We start from the raw sequence: 23,910 nt of genomic DNA on the forward strand, positions 1-23,910 counted from the left end.
AGCTGAAGAGTGCTGAGCGCTGCTTGTTTCAGCTGGTGCCTTCAGCCAGAAGAGCTTGTGGGAGGCATCAAGGCTGCAGCAGCAGCTGCGCCTGCTGTTTTGCATCCTGCAGGTGTGGGTGGCTGAGCAATCAATTGGGAGGTGCAAGCTGGCCTTTGAGTAACATGTGCAGATGGCTCATTTCAGCGCAGGTGGCTGCAAATGGCTGAGGAAGGAGGCAAGGATAGATACATGTAATTCCCAGGAATCACTGCTGCTTATTTTGTGCTTGTTGAGCTCCTTTCTGAGCACTTTGCACTATGCCCTGGCCTCCCTGCACCCACCTCTGGGTGAAATGCTGCCTCAGTTTACCAGCCCATAGCAAATTAACCTGAGTTAGGGCAGGTAGGGGAGAGGTCAGGGGCATTGGGGTTGAATGTTCCTGCACTTCCAGAGAACATGGGCTGCTTAACAACCCAAGCATCCCACAACCACATCATTTTTCTGGAGGGAAGGATGATCTCTACAGCCACCAGCATTACCTTTCTTTCAGAGAAGCAGCGGTGTAGGGTAAGGACAGCAGTGGGACTAGGGATCCATACTGCTCCTTTAAATCAGAAGGAGGTTGTAAAGGTACTCTCTCCTTGTTGACTGGAGCCGGTACTGGCCAGGGCATTGTACCAGCACTGCTTAGTGCTCCTACTAGTTTCTGTTGTAATGTCTACATTTCTATTTAATAACAGTAAGTTTTTAGTCCCTGGCCGTTGCTAAAGGAACCTCAGTTCTGTACTTTGTTCTGTTTTTTCACCAAGTCTGCAAATAAGAACAATCCTCTGAACTGTCCCTGTACATCCCAGTTAGTGTTAACTCTGAAGCTTACTGATGGTAATTAAGACACTGCCTGTTTCACAGCAGCTAATAAGAGAACTATCCAGCCACTGTGAGTGGTGCTTGGCCAGAGTCCTGACTGGCTCCTGGACCTGACTGTAAGTGTTGGCATTAGACTCAGCTAGCCAAATGCTAGACATAGCAGCGTGCATGTTTCAGGCTGGGCCCTTTTATCCTACAATCTGTCTTTAACCAAGCCATTAGTATAGTAATTCTACCATCAATGTACAGTGTACACATGTCCAATCCCTAGCAGAGCTGTGCACTGAGGAACAGGTGTAAGTATCCAGGCAACAGCTCCTCCCTAGCCCATAATACAGAGACAGCAACCTACCCTGCAGCTGAGGTGCTGTGATTAGAATTGGAATGATCCATCCCTTAATGGGAATGGAGAGGGGAAAAGGGGTCAAAGTTCACAGGAAGGTGCTGGTGCTCCTGCCCCACTGCTAGGTGGTCTGGAATTCTAGGGTTAGTCAGTTTCATCAGCTCCCCAAGCAGATCCCGGGGGTGGTGAGATTCCAGTGCCAGGAGTGTTGTTTTCCTCAATGAGACACCTGGCACAGCAGGGAGCTGGGCGTGCTCATTCGCTCGCAACGCCGCCCCAGGCGCCCTGTGCTGGAGTGGCGGCCACAGCCGCGCTAGAGCCTCCTGCATCCCCAGAGCTGCTGGCTCCCTTTCAGTTTCAGTCAGAGCCATATGTTGACTAGCCAGGTTCTTTGTGGGGCCTTTTTAATGATGCGGCAGAACAGCTGTTTGTGCTGAGCACTGTGCTGTAGGGAGATGGTTTATCAAAGCTTCTGTTTGTCAGGATAGTTGGCTCGTGCCTCCCTCCTGATTGTGCCACTTGCCTCCGAACCAGTCAGTGGCGGAAGGGGGCGGGGATCTGTGCTGTGAGTAGCAGTACTGAAGGAGGGAGCTGGACACGTGCTGCAGGCTTTCTTCCTCTACCAGCATTGCCTCAAGCTTCGTACGCCACAGCCAGGTGCAGTGCAAGCTTCCCCTGCCCCTTGCATTTACTGTCCTGGCTTTCCAGGGCTCCTGGCTTTGGGAGGTTTCTTGCCCTGCAGGGGGAAGTCCATTGAATAATACTGAGTTCCTGTAGCACGATACCACCTCCCTGCAAGACCAGCACTGATATGTGGACTTTGCCCTTAGTCTTGCTCCTTAATTTGTCCCTCCTGTTCTGATCTCTGATCCACCACTTCTCTCCTTTTGTCCTTTATATGCTAAGTTTCAGGTATCTCTAGTGCCTTCCTCCTTGGTCTGAGCTGAACTGTAAGCAGCCCAGGGCAGAGACTTGTTGTCCTTTTTTTTTTAATTTTTGGTCTGCAAAGCATCAGCTGCTCCCGGGGTACTATAGAAATAAAAATACAAACTTACAGTGGGCTCACTTCTGAATCCATGAGCTGCAGACAGCTCTGGGGTGGGAAGGAGCAGGTGTTGGTGCACAGCGACACTGCCCGAGTCTAGCTTGGGACAAGAAGCAAAGAATGCTGTATCTGACTGAAATTGAAGGTGGCAGAATCCAGCTGGGCTCTCCAATTGTGGGCAGTGCCATGAGATCTTCTGTGATCATTGTTGGTCAGGACTGGGACCTGGCATCTGAAAGATGGCATCTTTCACCAGTCTCATGTTCCCTCCCCTAGTTTCAGGGTGAACCTGCTGCCAGCATGCTCCCCACTGAATTAGGAGCATCGCTCCCACAGCACGTAGGCGTGTGGTGGAGGTCTCCCATTTGATGTGTCGTCATCTGCTCTGGACCTATGTGGGGGAGTCATGGAGGAAGGATGCTAAGTTTTAAAATACTAACACAATCCTTTGTGGTTCTGAACAATGGGGGAAGACACAGAAGAACAATCCAATGCTTATGAAAACCCAGAGCCAGAGAACCTACTACTCCTGTTGATAGATGATGAGCAGAAATTAACAAAGGATTAAATAAGAGTCTGTTAAATATAAACCTCAGCTTTGGGGTTGGTTCCAGGCCAGACATCCTCAGGTAGAGACATGAGCCATGGTGGCTGCTGGATGAACCTGAAACTAACTTCTTAAACTAGTTAGGGGTCAGGATCACCCTAGGGTGAGTCACCTCCAGCTTTTCTAGCACAAGTGAAGCGCCCAGGAAGGGCCTAAGTGGGGCACAGGTCGTTCTTTCATTAGAATTGCATTTCCCCTCCTCTTCCATTGATTCCTAAGCAGCAGCAAATCAAGAATTTCAGGGCCAGGGTGGGTTTGGGATTCAGTCAAATGAATTTGCTCATCTTCTTGTTATTAATTAGCATTACAATAGCCTCTAGTGACCCCATTGTGCTAGACACTGGACAGATGCAGACAGCCTCTGCCCTAAAGAGCTTACAGTCTAACTAGATAAGACAGGGTAAGTGGAGAAACTGAGGCACAGAGAGGCGCAGCCACTTGCCTAGACCCAGCAATGAGACTTAGGTCTCCTGACTCTGTCTGGTGCCCTATCCACTAGGTAACACTGCCTTCTCCCAATGCCCTGACTTCAAGCACCAGGTGCTGGGTGTGAGTTCCGCTGTGCTCTTGCCTTGTGCAGGGCAATCTCTGGACTGTCCTTGGAGTGGCACTGCCTTGTGTGTAAGGCAGTGTCATCTTGTTGTGCTGCTCACGACTTCTCGTCACACACTGATCTGAGTTTGAAGCTTTCCTCCCGCCCCTTCCCCGAGGCTCATGGGCCTGTTAAAAGGGAAGAACTGCCTTTTGTGCTCTGCATGCCCTTCAGGGACTGAAACCACAGCAGCGTGTGCCTGCTGTGATTCTAATTAGCTGGATTCGAAAAACTAGTCTGGAAATCTTGAGTCCCCCGCCCCGCCACATTCCCAGAAGAAAATCTTTCATGCTGCCCCTCTAATGCACCAGGCTGGTTGCAGAGACCGGCGCTCTCCTGTCACATTTTGCACGAGGAGAGGGAAGGGGCCCTTTTGAAGCTGCACAGCAGGGGCGCCACTGTCAGTTCATCACAGCTAATTGCTCCGAGCCAGATTTAACTTTCAGACCTGTGCTGGCTCAGAAGATGCTTAAGAGCCGTCACGCCTGCTGGCCTGGTCACGCACCTCCCAACCCAACAAATCCCCCATCGCTGCTGATTGAGTGTAAGAGACTCCAGCAGTGGCCTCTGCCTCACTGCCCATTCCATCAGCTGTTTTTGGAATGCTTAGTGCCCCGCTGCTATCTCCATTCCCTGGCTGCTGGGAGGCCAGCGGGCTGCCTTCCCTGCGGGGCTGTGCAATCTGCCCTGCTGCTCTGGAGGGCTGTCGCATGCGATTTGGAAGCAGGGGATGCTAAGGGTCAAGGTGAATCCTGTTACTCCACTAATTGGAACCGAGCACCAGTGATTTAAGCTCTCAGCCAGCACCCAATTCACTGCACGTCTCTAGGACTTTCCCTCTGAGCAACCTGTTAGGACAGGTGGGCACAGGCTGAGAGAATGTGGTGCCCTTTCAGTTTCAAGGGGAGTTGGGCACCTGCTATTCGTTATGTCTGTTGTGGTGACACGCAGGACCCCAGTGCGCTAGGTGCAGTACGAACCTAGAACAAAATGCTGGCCCTGCCCCCAAAAGCTAACAGTCCTCATCCCTTATTTTCAGTGGGGCCTGATTTTCAAAAGTGTTCAGTACCTGCAGATCCAGTGGAGATTGAGGGGAGACGCAAATGCTTCTGCACTTCTGGAAATGGGGCCCCGAGTCTCCTGCCAGCCCTCTGAGGTAGGGAGGTATGAGCCCTGTTTTACATCAAGGGACACTGAGGCAGAGAAGGGGCTGATGTGCTTAGTCCCATGCATGGTGTGTGGCAGCCCCAGAAATAGAAGCCAGCTCTGTCTGGCTTTAACCACTAGACCATGCTTCTGCCGCGCTGTTTATTCCAAACACCACTGAACTGCAGCTGTCTCTGCGGTGGAGAGAGGCAGCTAATAGCAGTGGTGAGGAGAGGAGAAATGTTGCTTACAGCTGCCGGGATAAACCCTGGTTGTGAGATCTTGCTTTAAAGGGTGGAACTGCAGTGGGTATGGATGTGATGAGCCAACTTTTCAGATGGATGTTTAAACATCCCTAGTGATGGCCTGTCCATTCCGCCATCTGGATCAGGATTCTCTCTGACACGTTTTAGAGGAAGGTTCAAGAAACCTCACTTAGGCAGCTGTGGGAAAATCTTAGGTTTCCTCCTAGTAACGAGGAATTGGCTTATGCCCTGAGCATGAGGTTCATGAAATCTGCATGTCTAGCTCCCATGATTTTGGGCAAGGAAAATGGCATAGTCCTGCTGAGTTTCGAGTTCAGGATCTATGTTTGTAGCCTAGATCAGTGTCTCTGTTCTTAGACTCATGAATAAACATCACTTGCCCAGGAAGGGGCAGGGGGAGCGATGTCAGGGATTCGTAGCATTCCGATTACTCAACCCTCCGTTTTACTCTGATGCAGAATCAAACCACAGCCTTTTCTACCCTGAGAATGGCCATGTCTAAGGCTAGAAATGCAGAGAGAAAAGAGGCTCCCACCCAAGGCCCAAACGAAATCTGTATTTATGATGCAGCTGGTGCCGAATCAGCTTGATCAGCTTCCTCTCCTGCTGGGAGTTGGGCTTCTCATCCCAGCAGAGCGGCTCAGTTCAGAACAAGCTGGAGCCAGATACGCTTGTGTTAGGTTCAAGGCCAATATTGATTTATTTATTTATTTATTTTTAAAAAATCCAGTAGCCTTTTATACTGGCCTCTCCAAACTTTGAGCTGTGCTCTGAAGGGACTTGTGAATTGCAGCCTGGGAGTGGGAGATGGAACTGGGAGTCCCAAATCACCAAGTCTAATGCTGTTTGCGACATGCTGGGTGACTGTGGCCAAGTCACTTAACTTCTCCCTGCCTCTGTTTGCCTATCAGTAGCCAGAGGGGTCATGAGGCTTCCCTGTTTTCTAGGGGTGCAGGGTGACTTGTGGGAAAAGCCGCTTGGAGCTGTTCAGATTAAAGGAGCTATAGAGGGCACAGCACACCACTGTCGTCATCAGTACTTGCGTGGACTGAAGGGGCAACTGGCTTTGGGCACTGCAGGTGGGGAGACTAGACTGCTCAGGTGTCATTGACCAGCCCCATCTGTGTAGAAGCAGCAGCATGTACCCGGCAAGGGAGTGATCTGAGGGGAGGGCAGTGGACAGAATGACCAGGCTGCTGCCTGGAGTAAGAGCCCATCCCACCCTGCAAGGCATTTTGGGATACTGATGAGGGGAGGTGCTAGAAGGAACAGGGTCACCAGAGGAGGTACCTTGGCAGCATTCAGGTTTCAAGTGGTTTCTGCACATACGGCATTTGGGGCCATTGGCAGGCTGGCTCTATAGCCAAGCATAGTGCATCTTCGTGGGCCTTTTCCTCCATAAAATCATGAATGACAGCTGTGCAGACACAGAACCAAACTCAGCAGAAGTCAGGCCTACAGGAAGTAGACTGTGAGAGCCGGGCATCTCCCACATGCCCTTCCTGTAGGAACGAGATTGTGCCTGGTGCCCGAAAGAATCCTCCATAAATCCAACACACCCTTTCTGCGGGCAAGCAGTGGGGTGTTGCTTGTCAAGCCGAGGCAGAAGACTGGGGTCACATGGTGTTCTGTACAGACTGGAAATCGGGGACATTTTTAACAGAGTAATTAACTAGGGGAACAGCATACCAAGGGTTGTGGTGGATTATTGAGTCTTGATTTAAAAATCGCCAGTGCTGGAGATCTTTTTTAAACAGATCTGCTCTAATTCAAACAATTATTTCAGGGCAGTTCTCTGGCCTGTGTTACACAGGAGGTCCAACTAGATCACAATGATTCCTTCTGGCCTTGGAATCTGTGAAACTTCAGCCAAACAGCAGGTTTCCCCTGCGGAGACAGGATAACTTGGGTTGTGAGCTCCTCAGACAATGGAAGCAGCATCAATGACTAGTGCTGGAACAGCAGCCTCCCAGGCAATCTCATGTTCTGCCGCATGTGGTGGCTGGTGACCCAGTAGATGGCGCTGTTCCCTGTATGGCATTAGTTACCCTCTTCAGATACAATCACGGCCCTGATTGCTTTGCATCATTAAAGACCCTGGTATCTCAGCCAAATTCCAGTTCAGGCAATTAAATTCCATGTACCTGAAATCTCCCCTGCCATGACAGCAATCTTCTCTCCTTGCTGCCCTGTGATGCTGCTTCCTGTTAAACAGCTGCTACCCTCCACCTCAGAGGGGGGTGCATGTCATTGGGGTGTGAATTGATTTGGGGTGTGAAGCTGTTTGGTGTGATAGGCACTCTGACTTTAAGCAGCAGTGTCACTGGGTCCCTCCCTTCCTGAATTCCCTACATAGGGCTTGCTGTCTGTTCTGCATCCCAGGGCTGCTGACTTTGCTGTGGGCTCGAGCTCTCCACCCCTTTAACCTGCCTTCAGAGAACTAGGTCAGTTGCTCAGTAGCTGTTAACTCTGCGTGAGGCTCGAGTGGCCTGTCCTTATCTTTCTGGTGGCTGCATGTGGTGGGCAACATTTAGCATCCCGGTTCTAATAGCAGAACCAGCCCTTATCAGGAGCACTTTCTCCACTAGCTGTCAGATCTATTAGCAGGGCAACCGCTACTGAACACAGAGAGCTGGCATGCTGGTAATATCTCTGCTGCCTTTCAAGCTCCAGGGTTTCTGGCTTGGCAATCAGTGTAGCAGGAAGGAGCCCAAGGAGAAACTGCTTCAAGCAGCCTCTGGAGGAACCAAGCCCAAATCAAATATGCAATCAAGGGAGCCCCTTCTCTGCCTTTGCAAAGGAACGCAAGGTTTGAGTGGCTGGTGGCATTTTCCTCATCCCTATCTGAATCCCAGGCTTTAGATCTATGCTGTGTGCTTCTCTTCGGGCACCTCTCTCATCTTGGATTAGGGCATAACTACTCACAGAGGGAGTAGTTGTGTGACCACCTTGCCATCCCCACGGCCTCCAGGGATGGATTAGGACTATAAATGGGGCCAACTCCCCTGCCGCCCCAAAATGCTCCATTGGACAGGCTTTTCCTCCCAGACTGGTCTCCTTGATCTTCCCCACCCAGCTTCCAGATAGACTGTTTCACTGATCCAAGATGATGGCTGGTTCTCTTGGACCTGCGGGCCTGACTTTAGGGACTTGCTTTAATACACCACCAGCACTCTCAAAGGAAGTGGTAAGTAAGCTTGGATGGATCAGGTTTTTATTGGTAAATATTGAGAAACATCAATTTCAGTGCACACAAACCCACAAAAAATATTTCCATTAATAATAATCAAAATGTACAGCTAGGCAAGGGGCTTGAGAACTTAAGAGTCAAAAATCCAGGGAATTAGGCTTTTGAATTAGGTTTGTTCCGAATGGGCTAGCAAATGAGCAGTCAAAACACGTGATTTGTTGATTTAAGAATATTTATTTTGTACATTCTGACATGTGATGCTGACACTTTAGGTTTTAATGATTATAAAGCTTTCACTTTTGGAATCTCAATGCCTATTGTCATTAAATAATTATTGTTTGGCACCACCACCCCCAATTTCCCACAACGGTGACACTTTAAACTGATGAAAATGCTTACAAATAAACCTCAATATTCTCAAAAATAAAAATCGAATTCTGTCCAGCCTAGTTGTAAGCAAGGAAGTGACTCACTGGTTGTGGTGACCTTGATGTGGTGCCTGGGGATGGTGTGTTTTGCATTGTAGGCCTCTGGTACCCACCTAGCAGCCTGCTAGATGATTGGATACAGTTCTAGCCAGTAGCACCAGAGCTGGTAAGGAAGCCCACAGCCACTGAAGCGTCTGTACTGGCTTATCTACAGGACAGGACTGTAGCTCTGGGCAGAGCTCCCCTGTCAAGGTAAAGGGCACTGTTAAATTGTAAGCACTATTAGTTCTCGGTTTGTGCAGCGCTTGGCACAACGGGGTCTTGATCTGTGCTTGGGGCTTATAGGCACTACTGCCCTGCAAAGAATAATTGTGTTACTGGTGAACCCAAGGCAGCATGGTGTTCCATGTGCTGGGGGACTGGGCTTTCCAGATTTCCCAGGCTGATTTTTTTGCTGTGCTGCACAGTTTTGTTACAGATATTGTTCTAGAAGCCAGAGCTGCCATGAACCAGTTCTACCCACCCCTTTCCCCCTTGATCCCAGCTGCAGAAGAGTGACTCAAAGCCAGGGACACAGAAATGTGTTTGCAGCAAGGATAGTGGCACTATGGGGAACTCAGCTTGGCATTCCTCCACGTTAAAGGATCCTGACTAAGATACTAGGTGCTCACGTGACCTCTCTCCCCCTCTCACCACAACCTTGGAAACACGTCCTCTGGATTCTCTCCACCTTTTGTTTTATAGAAGAGGATGTGGAGAACTTTGACGTGACGACCCTGTCTCAGGATGTGTTGCGGAGCATCGAAGCCGACAGCTTCTGGTGTATGAGCAAACTACTGGATGGCATACAGGTAAGTGCACCGGGAAATAGGCCTGAGCAGATTTCCCTCTGCTCCCCCCTCTCTCTTAGATAGCAGTCTCAGTGTCCGCCATTTGTTTCACCTTCAGGCGACACCCCCAACTTGAGTGACATTCCTAGTGATCTCCCTGTACCTAACCCCTCTGGTTACAGGCTGAATCCTGCCTAGTTTTAGAGGCTGGGAACTCAAAGCCAGGAACTTCTGAGTTCTAATCCTGGCTCAGCTACTGATTACTCAGTAGCCTTGTCCAAGTCATTAATCTGTGTCTAGTCCCCTCTTGTTCTTCCCAGGGCTGTTGTGCTAAGGTTATTCTTGACCCCCTTCTAGCCTGGCTTCTGAAACGGCTTGTTCAGCGGTTGGCTGCTGTCCTACTTCCCCACACGCCGACTCCCACATCCAACACCCCTCCTCTCTGATGAGAACTGTCCCTATGCGTATGCTCTCCGATCTCTCATGCGTCTTGTCCCCTAGTAAACATGCTGCATCTTCTTCCCCAGACATGTGCAGCTCCCCACTTCTCTGCCTCTTATTGCCCCGTAGAGCTGTAGACTTCTACCCCTCCCTCCTTGGCTTGTGGTCCCACAGAGGCCTGTGGACCTCCTTGATCAGGGTCCCAGAAAGAAATATGGACTTACAAGTGGCAGTAACAGATGTCCTCTGTCTCCTTTATTAAAAACACTCCCCTCTTTTATCAGGATCGACTTTCCTAACAAAGTGAGAATTAAGTACTCTCTCTTTCTCTGCCTATTTATGTCCCCATTAAAAAGGAATTTTGCTCTGTAAGCTCAAGACTGCTTTCCTTGCAGCCTGACACAAATTCACTTATTTTGAGATTTCTCAAGCATGCTCTCTTGTGATCTGAGCCCCTCGTACATAGCAAGAAACAAAACACACAATTAGACACATCAAAGTCGAACACTTTCTACTTAAAATAGGGTAATTACCACTTAGCACCAATTGGGGGATTTCAAAGCACCTTACAAAATTGCCCCTGCTTTACAGATGGGGAAACTGAGACATAGAGGGGTTGAGGGACTCACCTAAAGTCACAGCATGAGTTGGGAATAGAATCCAGGCGGGAAAGCCTGGTCCTATGGAAGTCTACAGCACAAGGCCCAGTAGGGTCAGGATTTCATCTCAGGTCTCCTGATTCTCAGTCTGTATATCTAACTACTAGACCGCCCTGCTCACTAAGCAAAACCCTAATGCTCATGATTTCCAGGGATTCTGGCTTACACTGGGCGTGGTCTGGCAGCAAGCTTCCCCAACAGGGAAGTGAATTCAAGAGCAGAGGATCCCACCACCCCAAACTCACTGTCTCCTGGACAATTCACATCCAGGGACTCTTAGCAAAAGTGTGACAGCTGATCTTAGTGATCCCAAGAGTAGGCAGAAGGAGAGCAGGTCTCTTAGCTGGGTTCCAAGCCCCAGGATGCTTTCACTACAGTAGCTGCTGTCTTTGACTCTCACTGTCTTCCTGCAGGATAACTACACCTTTGCACAGCCAGGGATCCAGAAGAAGGTCAAAGCACTGGAGGAGCTAGTCAGCCGGATCGATGGTAGGTGGTGAGGAGATCCAAATGGGAGCAAGGCAGGAGGGGGAGGTCATGCTGTACACACCTCTTGTTTCTCACCCCCTGTAGTTTGATTGTAAGAACATAAGAGCGGCCAGACTGGGTCAGACCAAAGGTCCATCTAACCCAGTGTCCTATCTTCCAGCAGTGGCCAATGCCAGGTGCCCTAAAGGGAATGAACAGCGAATCATCAAGTCATCCAGGCCCTGTCACCCATTCCCAGCTTCTGGCAAATTGAGGCTAGGGGCGCCATTCTTCACCATCCTGGCTAATAGCCATTGATGGACCGATCCGCCATGAATTTTTCTAGTTCTTTTTTGAACCCTGTTATAGTCTTGACCTTCACAACATCCTCTGACAGAGTTCCATAGGTTGACTCTGCATTGTGTGAAGAAATACTTTATTTGTTTTAAACCTGCTGCCTGTTAATTTCATTTGGTGACCCCTAGTTCTTGTGTTCTGAGGAGTAAATAACATGTCCTTATTTACTTTCTCCACACCTGTCATGATTTTATAGCCCTCTATCATATCCCCCCTTAGTCATCTCTTTTCCAGGCTGAAATTCCCAGTTTTACTAATCTCTTCTCATATAGAAGCTGGTCCATACCCCTAATCATTTTTATTGCCTTTTTCTGTACCTCTTCCAATTCCAATATATCTTTTTTGAGATGGGGCGAGCACGTCTGCACACAGTATTCAAGATGTGGGTGTACCATGGATTTATATAGAGGCAATATGGTATTTTCTGTCTTATTATCTACCCCTTTCCTAATGATTCCCAACACTCTGTTCGCTTTGACTGCCGCTGCACATTGAATGGATGTTTTCAGAGAACTACCCACAATCACACCAGTCAATAAAGAGATCCTGGGAACAGCTAATTTAGACCCCATCACTTTATACGTATAGTTGGGATTATGTTTTCCAATGTGCATTGAATTTAATCTGCCATTTTGTTCTCCAGCAACCAAGTTTTGTGAGATCCCTTTGTAACTCTTCACAGTCTGCTTGGACTTAACTAGTTTAAGTAGTTTTGTATCATCTGCAAATTGCTGCCTCACTGTTTACACCTTTTTCCAGATCTTTTAGGCATATGTTGAATAGGACTGAGCCCAGTACAGACCCCTGGGGGACACCACTATTTACCTCTCTCCATTCTGAAAACTGACCATTTATTCCTACCCTTTGTTTCCTATCTTTTAACCAGTTACTGATCCATGAGAGAACCTTCCCTCTTATCCCATGACTCCTTATTTTGCTTAAGAGCCTTTGGTGAGAGACCTTGTCAAAGGCTTTCTGAAAATCTAAGTAAACTATATCCACTGGATCACCCTTCTCCAACATTCTTGTCGATCACCTCAAAGAATTCTAGTAGGTTGGTGAGGCATGATTTCCCTTTACAAAAGCCATGTTGACTCTTCCCCAGCAAACAGTGTTCATCTGTGTGTCTGATAATTCTGTTCTTAACTACAGTTTCAACCAGTTTTCCTAGTATTGAAGTTAGGCTTACCGGTCTGTAATTGCTGGGATCACCACTGGAGCCTTTTTTAAAAATTGGTGTCACATTAGCTATCCTCCAGTCATGTGGTACAGTAGTTGATTTAAATGATACGATAGATACCAGTTAGTAGTTCTGCAATTTCACATTTGAGTTCCTTCAGAAGTCTTGGGTGAATAGCATCTGGTCCTGGTGACTTATTACTGTTTAGTAATCCCTGATTGCAGTGATATGATGGGTCTTTTCTGGAAAATTCAATAGGGTGGAAGTTGTTGATGGACATGATTTCCCTCTGGAATTCTAGCATACACCCTGAGGCATAGAGCAGGCTTGTGCTCTTAACAATTCCTCTCCGATTCCCCCATGAGGTTCCCATTGACCAGTGGTTGTGCCGGAGGGTATCCAAATCAGAACAGAAGCTAAACCATGGGAAGGGGCTGGAAGTGGGGCTTGATTTGGAGAGGGGAAGTGGGACGGAGTTAGTTGGTGAGGAAGGGGGCTGGGTTGGCTGGAAGGCATGCAGGAGGTGACATGGTTTTGGTGGGGTGGATTAAGTGGCAGAAGGGACTCAGGTGGAAGGCACACAGCTGGGGCCATGGCTTGGCAGGGAAGAGGCCTCGGCTGGAAGGCATGTGGGCGAGGGCATGGTTTGGCATGAGTCAGACTTATTTGACCAGAGAGCACATGGTAGGAGGGACTTGGTTGAAATGCTTGTGTGTGTGTGGGGGGGGGGGGTAGGCAGGCATCATTTAACAGAACAAGGGACTTTAATGCACATAGTAGGAGGAGGCTTGGTTTAATGGGGATAGGGGATTGGGTTGAAATGTACTTGGACAGGGGAGGGGATTGGTCCTGAGAGTGCTTTGAGGGGCAGGGCATTAGCACACAGAGCCTTGGGCCCTATGGGGATCCAGATGTGTAATGAAATGTGCTGTTTCAGAGCAGGTACACAATCACTTTAGGAAGTATGAGGTCGAATACTTGCAGTTTGCCTTTCGCTGGATGAACAATCTGCTGATGAGGGAGCTCCCTCTGCGCTGCACCATCCGCTTGTGGGACACCTACCAGGTACGTAGAACTAAAACTTCCCAGCCTCCCTGTTTTTTGCCCTAGGGCAGGCCCCCGGCACAGCTTCACCAGTTGTGGGTGTGAGGCAGGTGCAGTGCTAGGAAGGCTCTGGCGCCCAGAGATGAGCAGCAGCGAAGTGACTTGCTCCCTCCTGTCTGCCTCGTGCAGCCCAACCCTGAGTGCCTGCCACAGGCCTGCTGTGGGGAGAGCTTGGAGCAAAGGCTGGCTAAGCTGGGCCTGCCGGTGCTATCCTCACGCTGACTGCTGCAAGGACTGACCCAGAGTTTTGTGTCCTTTCCAGTCGGAGCAGGAAGGATTCTCCCATTTCCACCTGTACGTCTGTGCCGCGTTCCTGATCAAGTGGCGAAAAGAGATCTTGGATGAGGAGGACTTCCAGGTGAATCCCTGGGGGGCAGCCCCGCTGGTGGGGAGGAGGGTGGCCAACGTAATTGCCCGGTGGGTGGTTTATGTGTAGGTGGTTAAACATCAAGCAGTGAGATGCACTGCATGCAGCTGTGCGTGTGTGTTAATTGCATACCAGTGATATATCAGATCATACACCCAGGTTCCACCCCATAACCACGTAACAGAGGACACATGGTTGGTTACACTGAGCATAGGACAGAGCCAAGTGCTCCGGGATCCTCTACCACAGACTCAATGTCTGACCTTGTGTCTCTTTGTGCTGTGGTTCTCATCTGTAAAGCTGGAGTGTTAATGCTGTATTTCACAGTGGGGTTGTGAGGATCCGTTAGTGCACCTCTGACAAGTGCTTTGAGATCCTCTGGAAGCTGAAGAGAGGCATACCAGGGTGTGTATCCAACTCTCACGCAGAGCGGGGTATGCAGTTATTGCTGCTGCCGGGGTCTGAGCACTGCAATCATTTCAATGGACCAGGGAATGTGAAATCCATTTGGATAACGAGGGAGCAGTTCATGTGTGCTGATATCAGGCCTGTTTGCTATAAACACTTGTGTGCTGCAGACTTGAGGTATGAAGGCTTCAGTGCATCAGGAAAAGGGCTGGGGGATGTGACCCCATTTTCCATGGATAAGTGAGGATGGTTAATAAAGGGTGCGCTGTCCACCTTCGGGTGGCCGCCAGCATGCAGGAGTGATGTATGTGTCTGTGTATGTGCAGTGCTGATGAAGCTATGTCTATCTCTACCTTCAGTTTCCCCCTCAGACCACCTTTGTAAAGCACTTTGAGATTGATGGATGGAAAGTGCTCTGTATACTAAAGCTAGAACATATCATTATTCAGTTCTGCTGTGCCTGCTTATACCAGATCTAAATTTGCCCTACAGCTGAAATCCCTGCTCCACTGCCTCCCAAAATAAGAAGCCCTTTTCCCCTTGTTTCAGGGTCTTCTAATGTTGTTACAAAACCTACCCACAATACACTGGGGCAACGAAGAGATTGGACTCCTCCTTGCTGAAGCCTACAGACTCAAGTACATGTTTGCGGATGCCCCCAATCACTACCGCCGATAGGTGCCAGGACTCAGTCTCCCCATCCCGGCCTGATCTAATCACTGTGGCACTTCGTCGTCGAAGTCCTTGGATACGCTGGCCAGGAGCCACTCCTAGCTGTACAAAGCTCACCTCGACTTTTGTCTTAACTTTTGTGTGTGCCTGCCTGCCACTCCATGTGTGGATGTGCCACTCAAACGACCATCAGTATTCCACGCCGTTCTGGTGGCCCAAGTCTGGGGGGAAAGGAGGCAGAGAGTGGCAGCTTCTGTGGCTTTAAGTATAAACTGAGCCAAGGATTGAGCCTCTGGATGCCCCTGCAGGCCAGGCCTGGCTGTCACCAGCCTTCTTAGCCTTGCTGCCTCTTGTTAACCCACCCAGGCACACGCCCGCACACACTCCCAGCTGGGTCCATTTTCCCTTCAGACACAGTTTGATCCAACTCCCAGACGAAAATGCCTTACCAGAGACCGGCCCGGGTGGAATCCTTTCTGAGGGCAGCAGTGCTGTAGGATGCAAAAAGCTCTCAGGGCCTAGCTTCACTCCAAGTGTCTGAAGAAACGCAACACTTCAAGGATAACAGGAGACATGCTCGCGCACTCTCTCTTCCTCTCATGCAGCACATGGGTGCACGCATGTTGTAGGGGGTGCACGTGTGTGACGGAGGCTGGCTCATCCATGCACTGTCCTGAGTGACACACGTCCACTGGACAAGACTCCTCCTGTGACTGATCTGACCTGCTGTGCGCACAGCCCCCACCCCACCCCCCAACAGGGCTGGCAGGGGGGGTGCTGTGCCTCTTGAAATCCTCTTTCCATGACGACACTCCTCTTCCTCCAAGGCATATGTGTATATTGTGGTCTTGTGTATATGGGTAAGAGATGTACAATATACGTCTTCTGTTTGTAGCAGATATGATTTTATATTTATAATATGCGTCTCATGCGTGCAAAGGCTGCCTAGGTACAAGTATGGTAGGGCTCCGGTCTCCTTTGGCGTTCGGCGTTGCTGAGCTGTAGGCATTTCTGCACTAGCACATTAAGAGACGAGTGTTGAATTCCTATTAGGAAAACTCAACTAGAAACTTACAAATCAGTTTCAAGTGGCCTCCAGTGCAAGAGGGGCTGGGTATTTTGAGGAGATAGGGGAGGAGCAGCCCCTGGAAGAGCCAAGATGTGAACTGTGGGGTGTTGGCCAGCCTTCTCCACACTTGGCTATGCCCTTGTGAAGAGTACTCCAGTAATCTCCCCAGGCACTGTAGTGTGGTTATCATCTGCTGTGGCAGCTTGGGCCATTACTGTACGTCACTGCAGTATCCTTGTTAAAGGGGAATGTGCATCAATCTATTTCTTTTCTCCTGCCTCCCTATCAGATCATCCCATTGACTCTTCAGGGCCATGAAGAGAAAGGCCTGGGCTCTCTTGTGTGTCTGTCTGCGCTCCTGGGAAGCAGAGCAAACAGAGGAGATGGCTTATGCCCACATGACTCCTCCCTCTCTATGCTCCACACACAGACCTTGCCTCAATGTGCTTTTAAAAACCCAAATTTGAATGTTTTAATGTAACATTTTATTCCTGCCGGAAGGCGCCATCTCAGTGCCAAACATTGATCTCTTGGGGCCAATTTATTCACAGGGGGAGATCCTCCCTCAGCTCCAAGGGGTGATCTCGGCATATCCCCGGGGGACCAGAGTGCACTGGTTATTATTTGAGTAGTTGTTCTTATTGGAAAGAGAGTCCCAGTGGCATTAGTCAAATAACGATTGCTGGAGAGGCTGAAGGATGTGAGAATGTAAAAGTGAGAGCTGTGTTGCCAATAAAGCTCCAACCAGTGTCTCAAGAGTTGCTTTCCTAATCTGGAGTTGTTGTCTCAGGCATTCTGACTTTACTTTTTTTGTGTGCCTTTTGTTGTTTTCTCTGAGAGAGCGACCCAATGGTCATTAGTTCAACATGACTAATTAAAAAACAAAAAACCCAACTAAAACGTGTGCCAGAAGCTATTTTATTTGTTGGTGGGGGAGAGAAGGGGTGTAGGTGAAGTCACTGGACTGTTGGGTGACCTTGGGCAAGTCACTTCACCTCCCTGTGCCTCATCTGTCAAATGGGGATAATGATACTGACCTCCTTGGTAAAGTGCTTTGAGGTCTTTGGACAACAACCTATACATAAGGGCTAGACTATTGCTTCCTCTCTTCTCTGAATTAACCTCCAGCCCCACAGCCTCTATCACTTCTAGTCTTGATTTTAAAAACTCCAGGCCTTTCCAAAGATAGTCTATAGTTCAGTCACAAATGATTGGCTGTAGTTGAGGTTCTCTGGCCTGTGTTATGCAGGAGATCAGGCTACATGATCATAATGGTCCCTTCTGGCCTTACCATCTGTGAATCTAGACTCCATAAAACCTGCGTCTCATATGGAATATTTAATTTAAAAGAATCTTACTGCTAGGGAAACATGCTGCGGTAAACACCATGGAAGCTAAAGTACCCATTGGCACCTGGACCAATTCATTAGGCTACTTAGTGGCTATTATTGTGGCCCCTAGAGGCTCCATTGTGCTAGGCACTGTACGTGCACATAGTACAAGAACTCACCATCTAAATAGACAACACAGGCAGAGTGGAGAGTGACTGCCCCAGGTCTCAACTCCCTGGCCATGGCCTTGTCTACTAGACCACAGCTTCTCAAGCTATCCGATGTGGGGGGCCGGTGCCATATTATTATCCTATTCGATGCCCTTATGAGGAAACTAGCCATGGACCGGCAGCCGATAGCTCACAGACCAGCAGTGGTCCATAGACCATCACTTTGAGAAGCACTGTACTAGACCATGCTGCCGCCTCAGATGGTGACAATTTCTGGCCAGTACTGACCTGGGTTGGGTTCAAAGCAGAACCTTAAAGAGCAAAAATTCCATCTTCTCACCTCTTCTCCATAGCCCACCAGCCTGCTGACTTGTCAAGGAGCATGCAATCCTCTTCCTGTGCCTGCCTGAAAAAAAATCATAAAATCACAAAAAGGGCCATAACTTGTAAAAGCATTGTTTAATTTTGATCAAAATTGGCAGAAAGCTTCTAAATACAATTGATAATGCAACAATGTACTCAAAACAGGACTGCTTTGGAACGTCTGGAAACTGTTTAGCCCCAGCTGATATATTTTATGCATCTTCCTATACTTTTTGGGCTGCAGTTAAAGCTAAAGTGTGCAGTCACACGACATTTTGTCATTTATAGAATGGACTGGTCTGAGAAAAGTTTTATCTGTCTACTATTTTTATGACATTATGCAGCTAAGACCTCTAAGTTTTGATGTTATGTGCTCAGCTGGAGAAAAGTCTAAAACCCACATAATACAATTGTAATTATCTTACTATCACTGAATTCAAGAACAGTAAATGTAAACTACTTATAGAACAGTAATGACTCATAGTAGAGAAGGGCTGTAGAATGTCTTGTGTGAATAACAAAGTATAACCACATACTCTTATGTAACCCTACATAGCACTATGAGCTACTGCATGTCTAATGAAACTCTCCTTTGAGCTATATTCACTCAGAAAAAGTCACAGTAATTTGCATAGTTGAAATGTTTCTAACACACCCCTCAGAATCTCTCTGATATGTTTAATACCCACTTGCTACACTCATCACAGCTGCATGCCTCAAAGCCCTCCAAATCTTCCCTGCAGCATTTATATCTCCTTGTTGCACAGCTACTCACACAGTTATACTGCAGAAATGGGAGGATGGCTGCTGGAGCAGGTGGCAGCACCATCACTGTAGGAGCCAGATATTCCATGCTATCTATTGCCCATCCCTTGTTAACAGGGGACAGACACTTGAAGAAATTGAACTGTTGCATGATTCCCTATGTATGACTGATAATTTGCACCTTTCAGGTGCTACCTGAAGGAGGCCATTGTTCCTGTTTTAGTGCATGTTATTATCCTATGCTTGCTTCTCCCCACAGTACAATAAAGACACTAGTGAGTCATAGGCTGCTGACTCTGAAAAAGCTGCAGCTGGCTTGGCTTGCAGGTACCTACCTTCAAATCTTGCTAGTGACAACTGCGCAAGGACTACTTGTCAGCTACTGCTTGGTTCTTTAACTCTCTGGTTAGCTCACGTCTGTCCATGCCATGAATTCAAAGTAATGGTCCTAATTTAGAAAGCTACAACAGCCAGAGACGTAGCTACCTCCCAAGACTGTTGGATCAGCTTTGACAGATGATCAGGTCTGAGTGCTTTGCCTCTTTGCCCTCAAAACTGCTCACTGTTGTAGGTAATGGGAGTAGGCTTATAAATGACAGCATGCCGTTAGGTTACTGACACCCCCCCAGCTGATGTTTCATGCTTGTTCCTGGGATGGGATGAAATCACTCTTCTTTTGCACAATACTAGGGGCAAAAATGAGCAGTGTTTATGTAGAACAAGCCTCACTAGCCTTCCCCTCAGCTGACCAACACAGCTCCAAAAGCCATTAAGCCCAGCATTAGTAGACTTTCACTTTGGTTCTACAAAGTGGAGCTGCTCTGAGCAACATAGGGAATGCCAGCCAGTGCAAGAGACATACAAAGGCTGCAGTAGCATTTCTGTTTAAAAGTTAAACTATACCAGTATAAGGCTTTGGTGTAAATTTGTGGTCATAGAGAAGGAATTTCTTGAGCTACAACTCCCTTCTCCTCCTGGCAAAGGACTTGTGCTTAATTTTAAAGTGCTCTAAAATGCAAAACCAGCTTGGCTTGAGACCTGCTATGTCAGATAGCGATCTAGTACAGTGTTGGGGTCAGGTGGTGACTAGAATCTCCCTTTTCCTCTGACCCACAGAACTCCAGCAGAGTTTTAGATGGCGGTACAAACAACACTGAGCCAGGGAGTGAACTGAGAATGAGTGTACTCAGGACCTGCTACAACCCCACACCACACAAATCTGGGGAATTACAGGTACACACTCAGCCTGTACCATAGGAACCCCTGGTTCAATTTCCCTCTCTGTGTGATGAGGAGAAGGGATCAGAGCAGATAATTTGCTCAGTCTTTCCTCTTGAAGCCATTCCACATTAATTCACTATTAATTGGGCTCACGCAAGTCTTAAATATGAGCAGCTCAATCTGGCATAGTGGTTAGGGTCTGCTACTGGGAGGTTAGCAACCTTAGTTCAAATCTACCTTCTGGCTGTTGAAGAGAGGGGATCTGAACAAGGTGCTTCCTCAATCTTTCCTATTGAAGCTGTTCCACTTTAATTCACTATTAATTGGGCTAAAACATAAGCAGCCCTCTCTAGCATGGTGGTTTGGGTCTGCTACTAGGATGCTAGCAACCCTAGTTCAGTTCCCCCCTCTGCCTGATGAGATAGGATCTGAACAGGGAGCTTCCTTCAATCTTGCCTATTGAGGCTGTTCCACTTTAATTAACTACTCATTGGGCCAACTAAAAAGCTAGAATCACTCTATAGTCCCATGGTTAGGACTCTTGCCCAGAATGCAGGCGATCCTGGTTTGAGTCCTCCCTCTACCCCTTAAAAGGGGTTTGAAGAGGGGTCTCCTCTCTCCCAGGTGACTGAGGTGGGGGGTCCTTGTTTAAATCTCCTCTCATTCACAGGAGCCATTGTCTTCCTGAGGAAGGAAGGGGGCTTGAATTAAGAACCACCCACCTGGCAGGGGGCAGGGTGGGGTGGGGCAGGGGGTTGGGAGAGGGGCAGAGGGTGGTAGCAGGGCAGTCCCTGGGATGTGGGAGATCCAGCTTCAAGTCCCCTGGCAGAGGGGGGACTGGATCTCCCACAGCCTGGGCAGGGGTCTGGGACAAGAGTGATTCATTTTTATTTTTTTTTCCTCCTGCACCCACTTAATTAAAAAACAGAACAGCCTAGGTAGCAAATCCCTTCATGGCAGAAGAGATGGGAATTGAACCAAGGCCTCCACACCACCACAGCTCAGTACCATAACCACTAAACTAAGGAAGTCTCCTCAGTGATACCTTCTGGCTTTGGCCCAATTAAAAATTCAAGTGGAAACATTTCAACAAGAGACAAAAAGCAACCCACAAGCATAGCTGTTAAATGGATAGCAGACAACATTGAAACGAAAAAAAAAAAAACAGCAAATCTTAATCATGAATAAAACAGACAATAGGCACAGGAACAGTGGTTGTAGATAGAGATGTAAGAGAAGAGATGGCTGAAGGGGTGTGTGGGGGATGGATATAGGTATAAGGTGGTGACTCGGGGGGGGGCTGTGAAGCAGTGGTTGTGAGCAGAGATGTGAGGGGGAGATAAGCCAAGGGGGGGGGCTGTGCGGCTGCAGGGGGTGTGCAGGGGTGTAGGTATCAAGGAGTAGCTGGGGAGGTGAGGGGCAGGGGCACTAGGGGGCTGTGAAGGGCCAGGGAGGGCAGTGACTGCAGGTAGAAGTGACTGAAGGGGTGTGTATGGGGTACAGGTGTAAGGGGGTGACTGGAGGATCAGGGGCTGTGAGGGGCGGGGGGCAGTGACTGCAGGTAGAGATGTAAGAGAAGAGGTAGCTGAAGGGGTGTGTATGTGTCAGAGGGTGACGGGAAGGATTGGGGGCTTGTGGGGGGCCAGGGGGCAGTGACTGCAGGTAGAGGTGACTGAAGGGGTGTGTACAGGGCACAGGTGTAAGGGGGTGAAGGGAGGGATCGGGGGTCAGTGACTGCAGGTAGAGATGGCTGAAAGGGTGTGTACGGGGTACAGGTGTAAAGGGGTGATGGGGGGATCGGGGGGCAGTGACTGCAGGCAGAGGTGGCTGAAAGGGTGTGTACGGGGTACAGGTGTAAGAGGGTGACAGGGAGGATCAGGGGGCAGTGACTGCAGGTAGAGGTGGCTGAAAGGGTGTGTACGGGGTACAGGTGTAAGGGGGTGACGGGGGGATCGGGAGGCAGTGACTGCAGGCAGAGGTGGCTGAAGAGGTGTGTACAGGGTACAGGTATAAGGGGGTGACGGGGGGATCGGGAGGCAGTGACTGCAGGCAGAGGTGGCTGAAGGGGTGTGTACAGGGTACAGGTATAAAGGGGTGACGGGGGGTCGGGGGGCAGTGACTGCAGGCAGAGGTGGCTGAAGGGGTGTGTACAGGGTACAGGTATAAGGGGGTGACGGGGGGGACTGGGGGGCAGTGACTGCAGATAGAGGTGGCTGAAGGGGTGTGTACGGGGTACAGGTGTAAGGGGGTGACGGGGGGATCGGGGGGCAGTGACTGCAGGTAGAGGTGGCTGAAGGGGTGTGTACGGGGTACAGGTGTAAGGGGGTGAAGGGAGAGATCAGGGGGCAGTGACTGCAGGCAGAGGTGGCTGAAGGGGTGTGTACGGGGTACAGGTGTAAGGGGGTGACGGGGGGATCGGGGGACAGTGACTGCAGGTAGAGGTGGCTGAAGGGGTGTGTACGGGGTACAGGTGTAAGGGGGTGACGGGGGGGGTCGGGGGGCAGTGACTGCAGGCAGAGGTGGCTGAAGGGGTGTGTACGGGGTACAGGTGTAAGGGGTGACGGGGGGATCGGGGGGCAGTGACTGCAGGCAGAGGTGGCTGAAGGGGTGTGTACGAGGCACAGGTGTAAGGGGGTGACGGGGGGATCGGGGGGCAGTGACTGCAGGTAGAGTTGGCTGAAGGGGTGTGTACGAGGCACAGGTGTAAGGGGGTGACGGGGGGATCGGGGGGCAGTGACTGCAGGCAGAGGTGGCTGAAGGGGTGTGTACGGGGTACAGGTGTAAGGGGGTGACGGGGAGGATCGGGAGGCAGTGACTGCAGGCAGAGGTGGCTGAAGGGGTGTGTACGGAGTACAGGTGTAAGGGGGTGACGGGGGGATCGGGGGGCAGTGACTGCAGGCAGAGGTGGCTGAAGGGGTGTGTTTGGGATACAGGTGTAAAGGGTGACGGGGGGATCGGGGGGCAGTGACTGCAGGTAGAGGTGGCTGAAGGGGTGTGTACAGGGTACAGGTGTAAGGGGGTGACGGGGGGATCGGGGGACAGTGACTGCAGGTAGAGGTGGCTGAAGGGGTGTGTACGGGGTACAGGTGTAAGGGGGTGACGGGGAGGATCGGGGGGCAGTGACTGCAGGTAGAGATGGCTGAAGGGGTGTGTACAGGGTACAGGTGTAACGGGGTGACGGGGAGGATCGGGGGGCAGTGACTGCAGGCAGAGGTGGCTGAAGGGGTGTGTACGGGGTACAGGTGTAAGGGGGTGACGGGGGATCGGGGGGCAGTGACTGCAGGTAGAGGTGGCTGAAGGGGTGTGTACGGGGTACAGGTGTAAGAGGGTGACCGGGGGGATCAGGGGGCAGTGACTGCAGGCAGAGGTGGCTGAAGGGGTGTGTACGGGGTACAGGTGTAAGGGGGTGACGGGGGATCGGGGGGCAGTGACTGCAGGTAGAGGTGGCTGAAGGGGTGTGTACGGGGTACAGGTGTAAGAGGGTGACCGGGGGGATCGGGGGGCAGTGACTGCAGGTAGAGGTGGCTGAAGGAGTGTGTATGGGGTACAGGTATAAGGGGATGACGGGGAGGATCGGGGGGCAGTGACTGCAGGTAGAGGTGGCTGAAGGGGTGTGTACAGGGTACAGGTGTAGGGGTGACGGGGGGATCGGGGGACAGTGACTGCAGGTAGAGGTGGCTGAAGGGGTGTGTACGGGGTACAGGTGTAAGGGGGTGACGGGGGGATCGGGGGACAGTCACTGCAGGCAGAGGTGGCTGAAGGGGTGTGTACAGGGTACAGGTGTAAGGGGGTGACGGGGGGATCAGGGGACAGTGACTGCAGGTAGAGGTGGCTGAAGGGGTGTGTACGGGGTACAGGTGTAAGGGGGTGACGGGGGATCGGGGGGCAGTGACTGCAGGTAGAGGTGGCTGAAGGGTTGTGTACGGGGTACAGGTGTAAGAGGGTGACCGGGGGGATCAGGGGGCAGTGACTGCAGGCAGAGGTGGCTGAAGGGGTGTGTACGGGGTACAGGTGTAAGGGGGTGACGGGGGATCGGGGG

General features: G+C 50.1%; 1 protein-coding gene across 3 annotated transcripts in view; it reads left to right on the forward strand.

The window, feature by feature from the left end:
- The window catches only part of TBC1D22B (TBC1 domain family member 22B), a 38,410-nt gene extending 21,494 nt beyond the window's left edge, over positions 1-16,916 (forward strand). For 2 of the 3 annotated variants that reach the window (XM_030561239.1, XM_030561240.1), the window contains exons 9-13: positions 9,211-9,317; positions 10,810-10,885; positions 13,339-13,466; positions 13,768-13,863; positions 14,830-16,916. In XM_030561239.1, the coding sequence (XP_030417099.1) occupies positions 9,211-9,317; positions 10,810-10,885; positions 13,339-13,466; positions 13,768-13,863; positions 14,830-14,958 (536 nt within the window). In that variant the 3' untranslated portion in view covers positions 14,959-16,916. Of the gene's footprint in view, positions 1-9,210; positions 9,318-10,809; positions 10,886-13,338; positions 13,467-13,767; positions 13,864-14,829 lie in introns of those variants that run through there. The other variant, XM_030561242.1, reaches the window with a different exon arrangement.
- Positions 16,917-23,910: the final 6,994 nt, after the last annotated feature.

Source organism: Gopherus evgoodei, chromosome 4, assembly GCF_007399415.2.
Source record: "Gopherus evgoodei ecotype Sinaloan lineage chromosome 4, rGopEvg1_v1.p, whole genome shotgun sequence".
NCBI lineage: Eukaryota > Metazoa > Chordata > Testudines > Testudinidae > Gopherus > Gopherus evgoodei.